The 13,933-nt window shown below is 37.5% G+C and overlaps 2 protein-coding genes across 6 annotated transcripts in view; one reads left to right on the top strand and one right to left on the bottom strand.

The window, feature by feature from the left end:
- Nucleotides 1-8,335, top strand: part of LOC112161501 (VPS10 domain-containing receptor SorCS1) — a 92,416-nt gene extending 84,081 nt beyond the window's left edge. For all 4 annotated transcript variants that reach the window (XM_024296662.2, XM_024296663.2, XM_036215685.1 and 1 more), the window contains 4 exons: nt 1,341-1,440; nt 1,525-1,633; nt 2,501-2,655; nt 6,513-8,335. In XM_024296662.2, coding sequence (XP_024152430.1) covers nt 1,341-1,440; nt 1,525-1,633; nt 2,501-2,655; nt 6,513-6,571 — 423 coding nt within the window. In that variant the 3' untranslated portion in view covers nt 6,572-8,335. The remainder of the gene's footprint in view (nt 1-1,340; nt 1,441-1,524; nt 1,634-2,500; nt 2,656-6,512) is intronic.
- Nucleotides 8,336-11,205: 2,870 nt separating this feature from the next.
- sorcs3b (sortilin related VPS10 domain containing receptor 3b) overlaps nt 11,206-13,933 on the bottom strand; it is a 67,231-nt gene continuing 64,503 nt past the window's right edge. For both annotated transcript variants that reach the window (XM_024296665.2, XM_024296664.2), the window contains exon 27: nt 11,206-12,519. In XM_024296665.2, the coding sequence (XP_024152433.1) occupies nt 12,455-12,519 (65 nt within the window). In that variant the 3' untranslated portion in view covers nt 11,206-12,454. The remainder of the gene's footprint in view (nt 12,520-13,933) is intronic.

Here is a 13,933-nt window from a genome sequence, read left to right on the forward strand (position 1 = left end):
TTCTCATCTTAAAAAAAAACTTTCTAGAATTAAAAAAAAAATACTTACCCCGTATAGCCACTAGGGGGCAATGTCGTACCATTTTAACACTTGCACTGCAACCAAAGTGTTTGGGAAGGTCATTCAACTTCCAGCTGCCTTGTAAAAATGTAGATGAATGCTAACTTTTAAAACAATAAATAAAAACTTAATTTTACATCATTAAAGCCTCAGGAACATTTCATTTTGTTCCAAAAAAAAGGAAAATCCCACCATTGAAAAATTGTGGTATTTAACGTCAATTAAATACATCAAAATGATCAATTAAAACTGAAAATAGTTTTAATTATTAACAAAAAAATAACTGCCAAAATAATATCTCCTATTCAGTTCAAGTAAACATGATTTTGCTGGCTCACAGTCAGCCTTGAACTAAGTTAATAGGTATTTAATTACATTGATGCATCATATAATTGGTTCCATCGAGAAGGGAGACAAACTGGGGCAGGCTGCTGGGATTGGGAATTAAAGCGATGTATTTATCTAAAGCCTGTCTGATTACCTGGCAGAACCTCACAGACAATAGGGTAATAAATCTTCAGTTCACTGTTCTCATCTCCAGTGAATGACTTGCAGTGCGGAAGCATTAAGTGAGCGTGTACCCACACGTACACATGTGCATGCGTGCCGAGTGTATGTGTGCAGCGGCTTATTAAAATGTGTAATAGATTTACTGACCCTGATATGCCACTAGAACAAAAAGTAATTATTCATGCTGTGTAGAGCAGTCTAATTTTAACCAGTGGAAAGATTTTAGAAAGAGCGAGATGGAATTAGTGAGGCATGGCTAAGGACTCAAATGGGCACTGGGAAGGCATTTTGGTCCCTTGTTAAATGACTGCTTCATCAAGGTGGGAGAGGCTGAGCAACTTTAAGGGCTTTGGGGGGGAAAAAAATTAAAACAGCAATTTTATGATATTAAAACATACTTTGATTTCCTATAATGTCGCCTCATTGAACTTTTTAAACGAGTAATTGGTTTTCCTCTTTAGAATACTGGTGAAATTTCGAGGCAAAATTCCCAGTGTGTGTCAGAGAAAAGGATTATTCTTTCCTTAAATGTCACAGCAGCCTTACAAGCGGAACGCCCTTTTACCTGAACGTGTTTCCTCCAAAGCCTGCGGGGCTTCAGTGCTGCAGGTGCAGCTTTTCGTGTGTCATATCAACATTTGCCCCTCTTTAGACGGAGGGACAAATTCTGATCCATAATTCAGTCCGCTGGATGAAATGACTGCGGGTGAAATATTGATGAAAACTGCGGCATTACAGAGCCATCTCTGCTGTGTCACTCCTACTTTTAGCTTTCTCAGGTTCTGCTGAGTGCTCTGAACCAAGACCTGATCCAGTTCACGCTCAAACCGGGGGTGCAGGTTAATGTCTACGCCACCTGGCTGTCTCCAGGTGAGTCCGGCTGCAGTTCACTTACAGTTTGCAAGAAATTCTGATAATTGGATGTTTTCCACTGATCTTTTCTCGTTTCTGAAGCTCCTCTTGTGGACAGTGGTGACAGCGTGCACAGTGGGATTGCAGTCATCATGCTTGTGTCGGTGGTCCTGGCAATCCTGGCGGTCTTTTTGGTATATAAATTTAAAAGGTAATTTCCTATTGCAGGTGTCTTTGATCCGAAATGATACTTTGTGTGCTGTCAGTTGGTTTAAGCTTCCTAATTGGACGGCTTAAAGTTTCCAAAATCCCCTCACTCCAAAGTTAAGGACAACATCTGACAAAATAAGACCCTTCCTCTGTCTCAATCTGCAGAATATTACAGGGAATGACAGTCTAATCAATTCTCCCGGAGCTCTGAATGTGTGTCAGACTCCTGCAGTTATCAATATTCATCCATCTGACAATGTGAGAGGTTGACCTTTCAGAAATGCTAAACAAAGCCATTCAAGGTGAGCCATACTCTGCCGAATGGCAGCAAAGGTTGAGGAGATAAGTCCTGAGACAACATATATTATACAGTGAGGGACATACAGTAAATAGCACCCCCCCGGTGCAGGTAATCCCGTGCCAATCATGGCGAGGAGGGGCTGATTTGGTTCGTCTTGCAATGCTTATAATGTAAAAAGTTAACTTCATCCCTTGGGATCATAATTGCTACATGTGAGAAAAAAAAAAAATCAACTTTGAGTTTAAGCTTTTCCCCCCCAACAGCTGCAGCTTCAACTCACAGGGGGGAGGCTCTGAAATTAGAAATGTGAAAAGTTAAGCAGAATTGGGGTGCATTTGAGGAGATGAAAAATTTAATGAAAACTGAGGTGAACAATATGAAAGGGAGAGAGCCTTGCCCAGTAGACTGCAAAATGCCCTAGTTTCCAGCTTTTAGGCAATCCTCCCCCATCTCCAACAGTTGGTGGGTGACACATGCTTTGTGGAAGCATTAGTTTTTAAACCTGAAGGCAGATTTCCATTATCTATAGCCTTTTTTTTTAAACCCTCCTCTCTACCTGACCTGCAGGAAGTTTCCAGGCATGAACACATACGCCGCAGAGCAGCCGGATAAAGAGCAAGAGGTGATCCCCGCAGTGACCTCCTTAGCAGTTCCAGACCCCGAGGAGGACAAAATGACCTCCCTGGTTCATGTGGATGTGCAGCTGGACTCTAAAAGCAGAGGTATGGAAGGGGTCACTTTCTCCTCAGACCCATTTCTGCGGTGGAGAGTAGAAAATTGGGCGAAAATGCCAGAAAAAAGTCCTCCCTTCTATAAAACTTAGCTTTGATCTTATGGCTAAATGTGAATTTATGTCACACCATAGTTTCGGCAGGCTTTTTTTTCAAGGTCAAGTGAACAAGTCAATAAAAGCAAAGCAAACATGGAGGGAACTTCTACCAATAGCTCTGTAACAAAGCTGTCAAGGCTACAAAACCACTATTAAAGCACATCTGCTAGAGCTGTTATGAAGGTGAGAGTCAAAGAGCTCAGGAAACAGATTCTTGATCAATCAGCTCATGTAGGTCAGTGGAGATCAGCTCCTCTCTTTGTGCTTTATTCTGCCACTTTTTCCACTGCAGTCATAGTGATAGTGCACTTTAAGTAAACCTACATTATTTATTAGTTAATGCTCCAAAGTAGATTTTTAATTATAGAAGCAGATTTTGAGGATTTCTAAATTCCATGAAGTTAAACACTTTACAGTTTCAGAAAGAATATTAAAAAAGCACATTTACGTAAAATATCTATCATTTTACATAAAAAAAACAATAGAAAAATGACAAACTAAAAATCAAATGTCTAAATAAAATATTTTAGATATTGCTAAATAAGAGATTTTACACCAACAGATAATTTCTATTCGATTCATGTGTTTTAATTAACTCATATATATAATTTCCTTCCGAGTATACCCAATAAAGATCGGCAAAATTACACAGAATTTCACCAAATTCAGCAGTAGACTGTTAATAGGTTTGCAGCCTCTGCTTGAGTTCATCCCAGGGGTATTTGATGGGCCGGGTGGGTTTCTTCCACACCATCCAGCCATGTCTACATGGTCCTTACAGTGTGCACTCAGTCACAGTCATGCTAGGATTATAAAAAAAGAAAGAGAGAAAAAAATCTTTATTTTTTCTTTCAAAAAGATGGAAGGGTAGAGTCTAGCTGAAGCACTTTAATTCCCTGGAAGTAAAGGGTCAAGCAGAAACCTTGAAAAGCTTTGAGCTTTTCGCATTGAGTTTATTATTTGGATAAAAAAAATATATAAAAAATCTAAAATATGGTTCAAAGTAATTAGATGACTTTGTTGTGGGTACCTTGGAGTAAATGGTCGCCTTGTACAACCCTTTCAAATTTAGCTGTTCTTTATCAGTCTATTGCAATCCAATACACTGCATGATGTGAACCTATTAAATTATTTTTCTTGATTAGGCAAAACTGTTTGAGTTATTAGTTTTGAAGTATTAGCATAGTTAGAAAAAAAACATTTTAGAAAATATTTTCTTTTCCCTTTTTGAACCCTTAGACATTTCAAAATTAGGGTAAAATAGTAAAAAAAAATTGTAATATCATAAGATTGTTCCTTTCTTGGACAAGGAAGTGCCACAGGGTTTGATGATTGTTTCTTTTGTGAACTATTTTTTAAACAGACGAAGCCCCTAAAGAGACATCAGGAAGAAAAAAAATTAAAATTAAAATGTATCTTGTGTGCACCAGAAACTAACTGATGCACACCAGATAGTAACTGGTGCGCACCAGGTAGTATAAAAAATAAGCCCAGTACCCTAGAATTAAAATAAAGATTTGCTCAGATCAAAGATTTATGCAACTTTGGCATGTAAAGAAACACGAAACCAGAGGAAATTGATTGACAGTCAATTTGGACACAGAACATGGCGCTCTCTGAAAAGATGGAAACAAAAAAGGTGTCTGAAAGTGCACTAAAAATATCAACAAATAGCAAGACCACAAAAGTCAAACCGCCATAAAGTGAAAAACATTTAACTGATTCTTTAAAAGGTCTCGTGTACTCAAACGACCACTTAGTTTCACCAGTTAGTATGTGGAGCTCGGCAGTAAGTTTCTGGTGCGCATGCACTTGTTAGTAGCTGGTGCTCACCAGTTAGTATTTGGTGTGCATGCACCAGTTAGTATCTAGTGCACACACACATGTTAGTATCTGGTGCAGAAAAGTTAGTATCCGGTGCTCAGCAGTAACTATCTGAAGCTCACCAGCTAGTATCTGGTGCGCACGCACCCGTTAGTATCTAGTGCACGCGCACCAGTTAGTATCTGGTGTGCATCAGTTAGTTTCTGTTGCACACCAGACACATTTTTTTTTTTTTTTCCCTCTATGTCTCTTTAGGGGCTCCGTAAAATATACTGTCTGTTAAAAAAATTGTTCACAAAAAAAACAATTACCAAACTCTGTGGCACTTCCTTGTCCAAAAAAGTAACTTACCAACAAAAAATATTATATCACAATTTTTTACTATTTGGCTCACCAGTTGGTATCTGGTGGGCACCAGTTAGTATCTGGTGGGGACCAGTTAGTATCTGATGCTCACCAGTTGGTATCTGGTGGGCATCAGTCAGTATCTGGTGGGCACCAAGTAGTATCTGCTGCGCACGCACCAGTTGGCATCTGGTGGGCACCAGTTAGTATTTGGTGCACACGCACTAGTTAGTATCTGGTGGGGACCAGTTAGTATCCGGTGGGGACCAGTTAGTATCTGATGCTCACCAGTTGGTATCTGGTGGGCATCAGTCAGTATCTGGTGGGCACCAAGTAGTATCTGCTGCACACGCACCAGTTGGCATCTGGTGGGCACCAGTTAGTATCTGGTGCGCACTAGTTAGTACCTACCTGGTTAGTAACCAGAAACATATTTTTTTTTCCTGAATGTCTCTTTAGGGTCTTCATAATACTTTTTTATTATCTTTTATTCATTTTGAGAATTATGCATCAAAATATAGATACAAATGAGTTCTGTTCAACAATTTCAACTGAAATTTAAAATTTTCAATGGGAAAAATCAAAAAGTTGCCAAAATTTTGTCTATCATTTCTTCGTTTTATGATTATTATAGTTGTTATTATTTTGTAAATAAACTGTCTTTACTTTTCTGTGTCCTCAGCATAAAAATGATCAGTCCTGTCTTCATTGAATGAGACCAAAATTACGCTATTGTTATTGTTTTACATTTTTTACGAGAAAATAAGTGTGAAAAATTTGCAAAAATTCACACATCATTATAAATATATGTATAAAAATGTATAGTCTGAAAGGTTTTTGTCTGGTCAATGTAACACTTTGTTATGTTAGAGTCATTAAATTTAAGCTGAACCAGAAGGAGGAACATAAAACATTGTTTTTCCAGTTTTGTTGACTTTAAATTTTAAAATCAAATCTGTGTTATACATAAATAAAAACAGGGATAATTTTTGGATACTCACGTCTTAAACCCTTAGCCTCACATGAAACTGGAAGTTTCCACCCGGCCCTGCAGTATGATTTCCGTACGCAATATTTCAGTAAATTATAAGCTGTCACAACTGTGACAAACTGCATTTCAAAGTAAAAGCTCTGTGACAAAGAGGAGATATTCACATCATGTTAATTGCTAATGCTTCTTTTTTTCCTCCTGCCTTCTCCATACATAGTTGCCAAGAAGCAGTTATTATTATTCTGGCACATATTTATGAAGGCACTATCTTTACTTTGTCATTGCATGGTATTAGAGTACACAGGTAAACGAAGCACAAGTGCCAGCTAAAGGGATGAGAGCGTCCAGGTGAAATATTTGATCCAATAAAATAATTAGTGCCCCAGGAAAGCAACAGAGCGGTGAAAGCATTTTCATCTATGAAGCTGCAGTTGATTTATCTCTCCTCATACCTACAGTAAACAATCAACCCATCCAAGATAAATGTGTTTGCCAGCCAAAAAAATAAAAAAATAAATAAAAATCACCCTAATTCAAATACATAAAATTCCTTCTCTGTCTCTTCCCCATCCTCCCTTCTCCCTCGACAGGCTACCTGCCATCTCACACAGACATCAAGCTCTCTGACGAGGCGCCCCATGTGTTTTAATGTTGGGAGTCTATGACCGACTCGAAAGCAATACATCTTCTTTGGCAGTTACTTCCAGTAAGCTACGAAAGCGCGGTCACAATGAATGGTCTCAAGTGTTTTGCTACCCATGCATGGATGGACCAGTTCACACTGTGCTGCCTAAATCCCTCCAAGGAGACTGTACAGATTTATACTTGCCTCTTGAAAAGGAACACTTTTTGACTGAAATACTTGTATTTTTGCAAGGACATTGATCTTTTTATGTAAATAATGTACATCCATAATGGAAGAAGTAAAGTTATTTGTCTCAGCTGGTTACAGCTACGTTTGCTCAAACAGGAACGCATCATGCGCCAGGAAGAGGAGGAGAGAGACGTGTTATAATGTATGGAAAAAAAAAGAAAAAATCCCGGTTTTGACTTGTGTTTGTGAAGTTTACTTCCCGCAACTGTGCGAAGCTGGCTTATCGGCGTAAGACAGTGAGAGAAGCAGATTCATTAAGCTCTTCGCAATCAGTACATCTTATCACCAGATTCTCATCAAATGAAGGCTCGCAATATCCAGGAGATGATGGAGGACTCCCTGTCCCAGATCTGTGTATTCCATCAAGCCTGTCTCTGCAGCTCAAAATGTTATATGTGTCAACGCAAAAAAAAAAATAAATACACAACAGAAGATTATTACAGATAGGTATGCACAGAAGATGAGAATCTGAGCTGTCCCTCTTGTATAGGAGACACAAATAAGTCAGTTTAGGAAAAGCAGAAATCTGGCTTTTGCTGATCTGAATCATTCATATGGTTTTATTGCAACTCCTATATGGGAATGTTTGGCAGCAAATTAATGCTTGCTGCCAATTTTGTCCATACAAATGATTGAATATTTTCCTTGTTGAGCAAGTAAATCCTGCAGCACAGGAGGTGTTTATTATCATGCAAAAAGGGTGTGCAGTGCCAAATTTGGGGTTTTAATTAGTTGTGTCAAGGTTTGTTTGTACAAAAAGACTCCTTGACACAATTCACAAACTGTTTTCCACCTTCTTTATTGAAAGTTGTGGAGCCTTTTCAACTATTTATTTCCCATCTCAGTTGTGCCAAATATTTTTATATCTATACCACATTGTTTATCCACCAACTTTAAGAAAAAAAGCCGTTTCCCAAGCTTCCAGAGATGCAGAGGAGCACTCAGTCTGTTCGAGGTTTGCCCCTAAGGACTCAGCGGACAAAAGGCTGCAGATTTGTTCATCTCCTCCGCTGCGAGGGACACGGAGATAGAGAAGACGTATCTCCTGTCAGCACAGCTCAGCCTACGCACACAGCTTCGGTCAGCTGCTGTCTCTTCGGAATAAGTACTGAGGTTCTTCTTCATCAGACTTTTCTTTTTAAGTGTTGGCAGCATCATATGTCAGTAAGACAAATCGACTACAGGCTTCTCCATACTTCTTCCTCGCAATCTTCTGATTGAGCCAGGAGCATAAATAAACTCTCAACATAAGATCATTTTATTTTTTACTCATTATGGCTCCATTTCTTTAAGTTCCATTCATTTTCCTGTTAATACAGTTATATTCAAAGAAGTTGCATGGAGTTTATTTTTCCTCTTTCAAGCTCCTTGAAACATGTTTCCAAAAGGGGGAGAAAAAAATGTTAAAAATTGTGAAGTATTTTTATGTTTCTGGAGAAGCTGACCAACTTTTTCATATGAAGTGAAGTGATTATCCTGTGAATTGTTTCTGTGTTTTTCATTCGATCTTGCTGAAGTTACCATGGTTGCAGAATAAAGCAAAAAAAAAAAAGCAGTTATTCATTGCAGCTGGTTGTTAAATTGAGTCCCAGAAGCATGGACAGACTTTTTTTTTTTTTCTTAAACCATGTAATTGAGCTCTAATAATGGTCAATCAGCGCACTTCACTTCAACTGACTTGCATGAAGTGGTTGTTTTGAACTGAAATACACTTTTTTGGGGGTGATTTGCCTTTTCGTAAGTGCTGCTCAAAGTTTCACTCCATCCATTTGTCGGATACAATGGGACTGAGCTGTGAGGACCATGAAAAGCACACAGTCGCCTGGAGTGATTCTAATGGACCGGTTCCTTAGCTTTCCCACTGCGCAACAAATTAATTATCCCCTCTCCAGGAAATCAACGCAAACACACACACACACAATCAACAAAGAAGATTTTCCCGGTCTGGGCAGCACCTTGAATGAAAAATTGTCCCACAACAATAACCCACAGCAATATTGTGTTAGCCACAGTGTGAAATTGATGAGTATGTTTCCTTTCATTGAGTGCTGCATTACACTGTCTGGCTGCAGAGAATCATCCATTAGTGATTGTCACCGTTCAATTTGATTCTGCGACGCCGAACATCCCAGGGCGGTCGCAGAAAGACCTTGGTGTTAATTCAGACTGAGAGCAGGAGCAAGAACAAGACTCTCAGGGCGGTAATGGTTGCTGGATTGATGGAGACTGGAGTGCGATACAAAGGTTGCAAACAAAATGCAAAGCAGAAAAACATGCGTTTGTTTTCCCAATCCCAGGTTTGTCATCTCGAACGGCGATTCGATAGTCAATAAAAAGTCAAAAAAGTTCTCATCGGTCATTCAAAACACCAGTAATTGTTCCCATTAAAGGGAAATCATCTGTGCAGTGCAGCCTCAGCAGCTGCGGGTAAAATGAAGCTCAGCTTGAATGTCAGATGGGAATCCTTACGTTGCCGTTATTTCACCTTTTGACCATTAAAGCTGACTTCAGTGCCTCTGTGAGATCATTAACAGTGACACGCTGAGGCTGATATACTGGCTGCTACAAGGATAAGGCTGATCAGATAAGATTGCTGCACGAAAACAGCATCTCACACCCAAAGCAAGTAAATTACAGGCCACATATTCTCACATCACATAGAGAGAGAGAACAAAAAAACATAATTATATAAAAAAATACATTTATTTGGAACAATTCCAAGATGGGAATTGGTTACAGTAAGAAATGTGATTTAAAACAAGATGACCTTATTCATTATTATTTTTTTTTAATAGCTGACCAAACGAACAACATTGTTGATCATATCATGCACAACTTTTGAGCAACTGCACAAGTAGACCATCAGACATGGTGTTTAGTAATGTATGTGTAACCTTTAAACCACCATGATATATATATATATATATATATATATATATGTATTTATTTATTTATATGTATATACACCATAAGTCAGCCACCGCTATATAGTTTTCAACCACAATTAATCTGGGCATGCTTCTGTCAAAAAATTCAAAGGAAAAATAATTGGTGCACAAATTGGACAAACAACTTGTGGGACTCATGAAAATACACAACCGCCAGACTTTATAACAGAGGCGAACTGAACTGTTGTATCTTACTTTATTTACAATTTGGCAACATTATTATTGCCAATAAGGCCAGACTTTTATTTAAGAAAGAGCTATGAAAACCCCTACACATTTAAACCACAAAATGTGTATATATAAATAAATATGAGTGTGTGTGTCTTAAAGCATTCACAGCTGTCAGATTTGAACATTTGTACACATGTATACTATATTTACAACATAAAAACCTTTTTTTTAATGAAGCAGTAAAAATATTCAAATCAATGTGACAGAAAATCTACAATTTTTTTCCCATCATGGAGGCAAACTTTGATTGGTCTATTCAAACATAAATACATTTTTAAAAATCAAACAAAAGCAATTTTGGGACGTCACAGTCTTAACTTGTATCATGACGAAACATTCTCAACAAGTCATGGACTTGTAGAACTGTAAACAAACTAAAAGGTATATTCATGTAATTTCATAAACAATCTATGGTATTTGTGTTATTATTTCATAGTATAACATTACACTCATGGGACATATTTCAAACATACAGTCATTGGATTGTAAAGTACTGTTTGCTGTACTTTTTCTCTAACACAGAAATACATACATTTAGCTGAAAAACAGGAAACCGTGTGTTTGGTAGATTATTTTCTTTTGTTGTTGCAAAGCTCCTCGGCAATAAATCTCTGCTGGAGAGGCTGTTTGTGTTGTTGACACACGTGTAAGGAACACACATTTGTGTGATGAGCAGCTGGAGATGTGGGTTGCATCCATGAATAATTTGCCAAAATCTTTTCTGCATATGCCAAACATCTTGTTTTCTTGATGCTTTTGACTCCTGGTGGGAGTTTCTTGAACCTCTAGAAGCTGCCAATCAGTTGCCAATTAGAAAAAAAATTGTCAACACAAAGCAGTGGAGACTGGACGAAGGCCTTTTTGGAAGAAGTATGATGGTGTGGGGAGCACTCGTTCAATCAAAAAGCGAGCCTTTGTCATCTTTAAAGGTGGAGAGAGATTCTATAACCATTTACTTTACCATATCTCCACAGTGTGAGACTGAACTCTATTCTCTAAAGCTAGGTTTGCACCAAATCCTTAAAGGAGCGCCACGTCTAAAGTAACAAACACCTTTTTGAGGATTACTCTTAAATGCATGTATGGATCAAAATACCACTTTGGGGTTCTTTATAAAGAGGAATGAACAGTATAATTTACTTAGAATCTCAAAAAGTAGAATTTTCATGGTATGGCCCCTTTAATAAAGCCACCTTTTTAGTTTTATTTTCATCTTTTACTGCTCTACAATGTCAAAAACTTAAATAAAATACCTAAAAATTAGGCTTTTACCAGCAATTATTAGGTTAAAAATCATTAATAGATAGATTAATTAATTACAGGTCACAATTAATTAATCACACAAACAAATTAATTACATGACAGCACTAGTTTCCAGAGTTTAAACATCTGAACCAATCAGGGACTCTGCTTTTACCCATGACGTGGTGATGATGTGATCAACAGGCGGAGCTTAAAAAGCAACATGGAGGAGAATCTGATTGTTCTCATCTCATTTCATTTGCTTGAGAGGCAGTAATAAAATGATTCTCTAGTTTTATTCTTATTTTTCCCTCCTTGTACTATTGGACCAAAATTGGGTCACAGGGAGAGATGGAAGTACCGTTGAAAGCGGCCATGATTCAGACGCAGCTCCTGCAGTAAATGGTGAACCTCACCATACAGAGAGAGTTTTTGAATGATCTCATGAACCCAGACATGGATACGTGATTACTGATGCTTTTGTAGAAATATACAAACCTGATCTCTCAACATCATCTGTGTCTTCCATGCACTGTCAATGAGATATACAGCCAATGCTTCCATGTTGTGATGAGGCTAAAAACTTGACAGTAGCTCCTCCCACACGCATCTAAAGCTTTTGAATACATTTTTGGACAAACAGCAAATTTGACGCATGTCAAAAATTGAGCTAGCAGACGTGCATTTAAATCTAAAGCAGCTTTAGATGACAGCGTATCTTCTCAGAGACTACCTCTAGAATTTTAGGATGCAAAGAAAGATTGAACAGAAATCTAGATTTCAAACCCAATATACACTCATGGGATCAAATTTAGAACCTTTAATTGGGTGCAACCTACATAACCTGCTGTTAATCTCATAAATGCATGTTCTACTCAAATATGGCACCAATTAATCTAGCAAACACCTTCCAAGATTCATTCCAGAGAAGCATTGATTCAGCAAAGAGATAGTCTACCAGACACACATTTCTGTACTTTCTGTGCTACGTTGACATATGTAAATAAGTAATAAGCAAAATGTTTGAAAAATGTACAAACTATGAAAGCATTTATTACCAAGAGTGAACCCACATTGAAGTGGAGAACTGATAATCCCAGATGCTGTCACATTGCTTCCTCTGACTCCTATTGAGCTGAAATCTCTACATTTAATATCATCATTTTGCATGAAACATGAAAAAACAGCACAAGTGAAAGACAACAAGTTGTAATTTTCCCCCCAGAATCCGTTTGTCTTACACGTTAGTACAGTTTGGAAATTCTCTGGTGACAATTCTCTCCATATTTCTTCCAAATCCTCCTGAAAACATGAAAACAAATAATGAAACTTTCAGAACCAGTCAGCTGTTTTGACATCACATGTACATTGGAAAAACAGAAAAAATATCTATCCAAGAGGACACCATCCTGGCAAATCTCAGCATAGAACGGAAGCTATTATTACTGAACATATAGCTTTTCTGGCTCATTTTCATAAAGCAGCACAATGTAAATTTGACCTGTGTGAGAAATAACGAAAGAGCAAATTCATTAAGGTCAAGATCTGGTTGTCAGTTCAGATTTACTCTGGAGGTAATAATTTATGAGATTGAAATTGCATTTCCCACATCACAATATACATCATGTGGACCGTGTGAGCCATTACACTATTATAGTTCGTAAAGAATGTGAATTAATAAATGGATTTACATAGACACATGAAAATTTATACACCGATAACTTGTGAAACTCCTAAGATTCTTTTTTCAATTCTGCAAAAGAGAATTAAAAAGTCCTTTTACCTTTACTCCCCTCACAAACTTAGTAAAATGAGTAGGAATAAAACAACTTTCTGTTTTTATTTCATGCATATTGTAGAAATTGTATAACAAAGATGATGTTGGAATACTATTAACAATAATCTAAGTCGGTCTAGCCCAATGGAACATTATTCTGTTGTGCCTCATTTACTCTGCTCATAGTTTGAAGTCTTTTCATTTGGGTTTGTTGCTTTTTGTCTGTTTAATTTTACAGTCTCCTGTTACCCAACACATTTAATTATGATAAATTAGACTGTTGTTTCGTCACACAAGATAATTGCAGTTCATTTTTGCATTTTGTGTTTGCATTTTCTTCAACACTTTCTGGTTGTAGTTTGTACTCACAGATCAGCACTATCAGATATTTACATTTCATTATGGCAGTTTTAAAGATCCTGATTAGAGTAACAAAGGCCCAATCTAAATTCTTCCCTTCTCCCTTCCTCTCTGTTTGAAGGGGCAGTTTTAGTTCAAGTGTTTACTGGATATATATATATTTTAATTTCACCCTTCAAGCGGAGGGATACAAAGTCCTCTGATGCAATGGTGAACCGTGTGACGATGAGAAGCGCTTTTCTTCACATGGGTGTGCTCTGAACCACAGAAGTTTACATTTAAATGTAAGTAATGACTTTTTTGTAGCATGACCTTTTTAAAGTTGTAAAACCTTTGTTTTTATGTATATTTAAGCACTGGAAGGTCCGTGCTATCGCTAGCAAACTGCAATTAAGGGTGACTTCCGAAATATAAGACACTATTTGTTCATAACCCTCCATTTGGAGGGCTAAATGAATGGCTAGGGAGAAGGGAAGAATTGGATTTTCTCAGTTTTTCTTTATAGAAGTGATTTTTTTTTAATGTTCACTCTGGAGTATAACAAATTTTGACATTTTCAAATAACTTTAGCTTAAATAT

Source organism: Oryzias melastigma, linkage group LG15 (genome assembly GCF_002922805.2).
Source record: "Oryzias melastigma strain HK-1 linkage group LG15, ASM292280v2, whole genome shotgun sequence".
NCBI classification, from domain to species: Eukaryota; Metazoa; Chordata; class Actinopteri; order Beloniformes; family Adrianichthyidae; genus Oryzias; species Oryzias melastigma.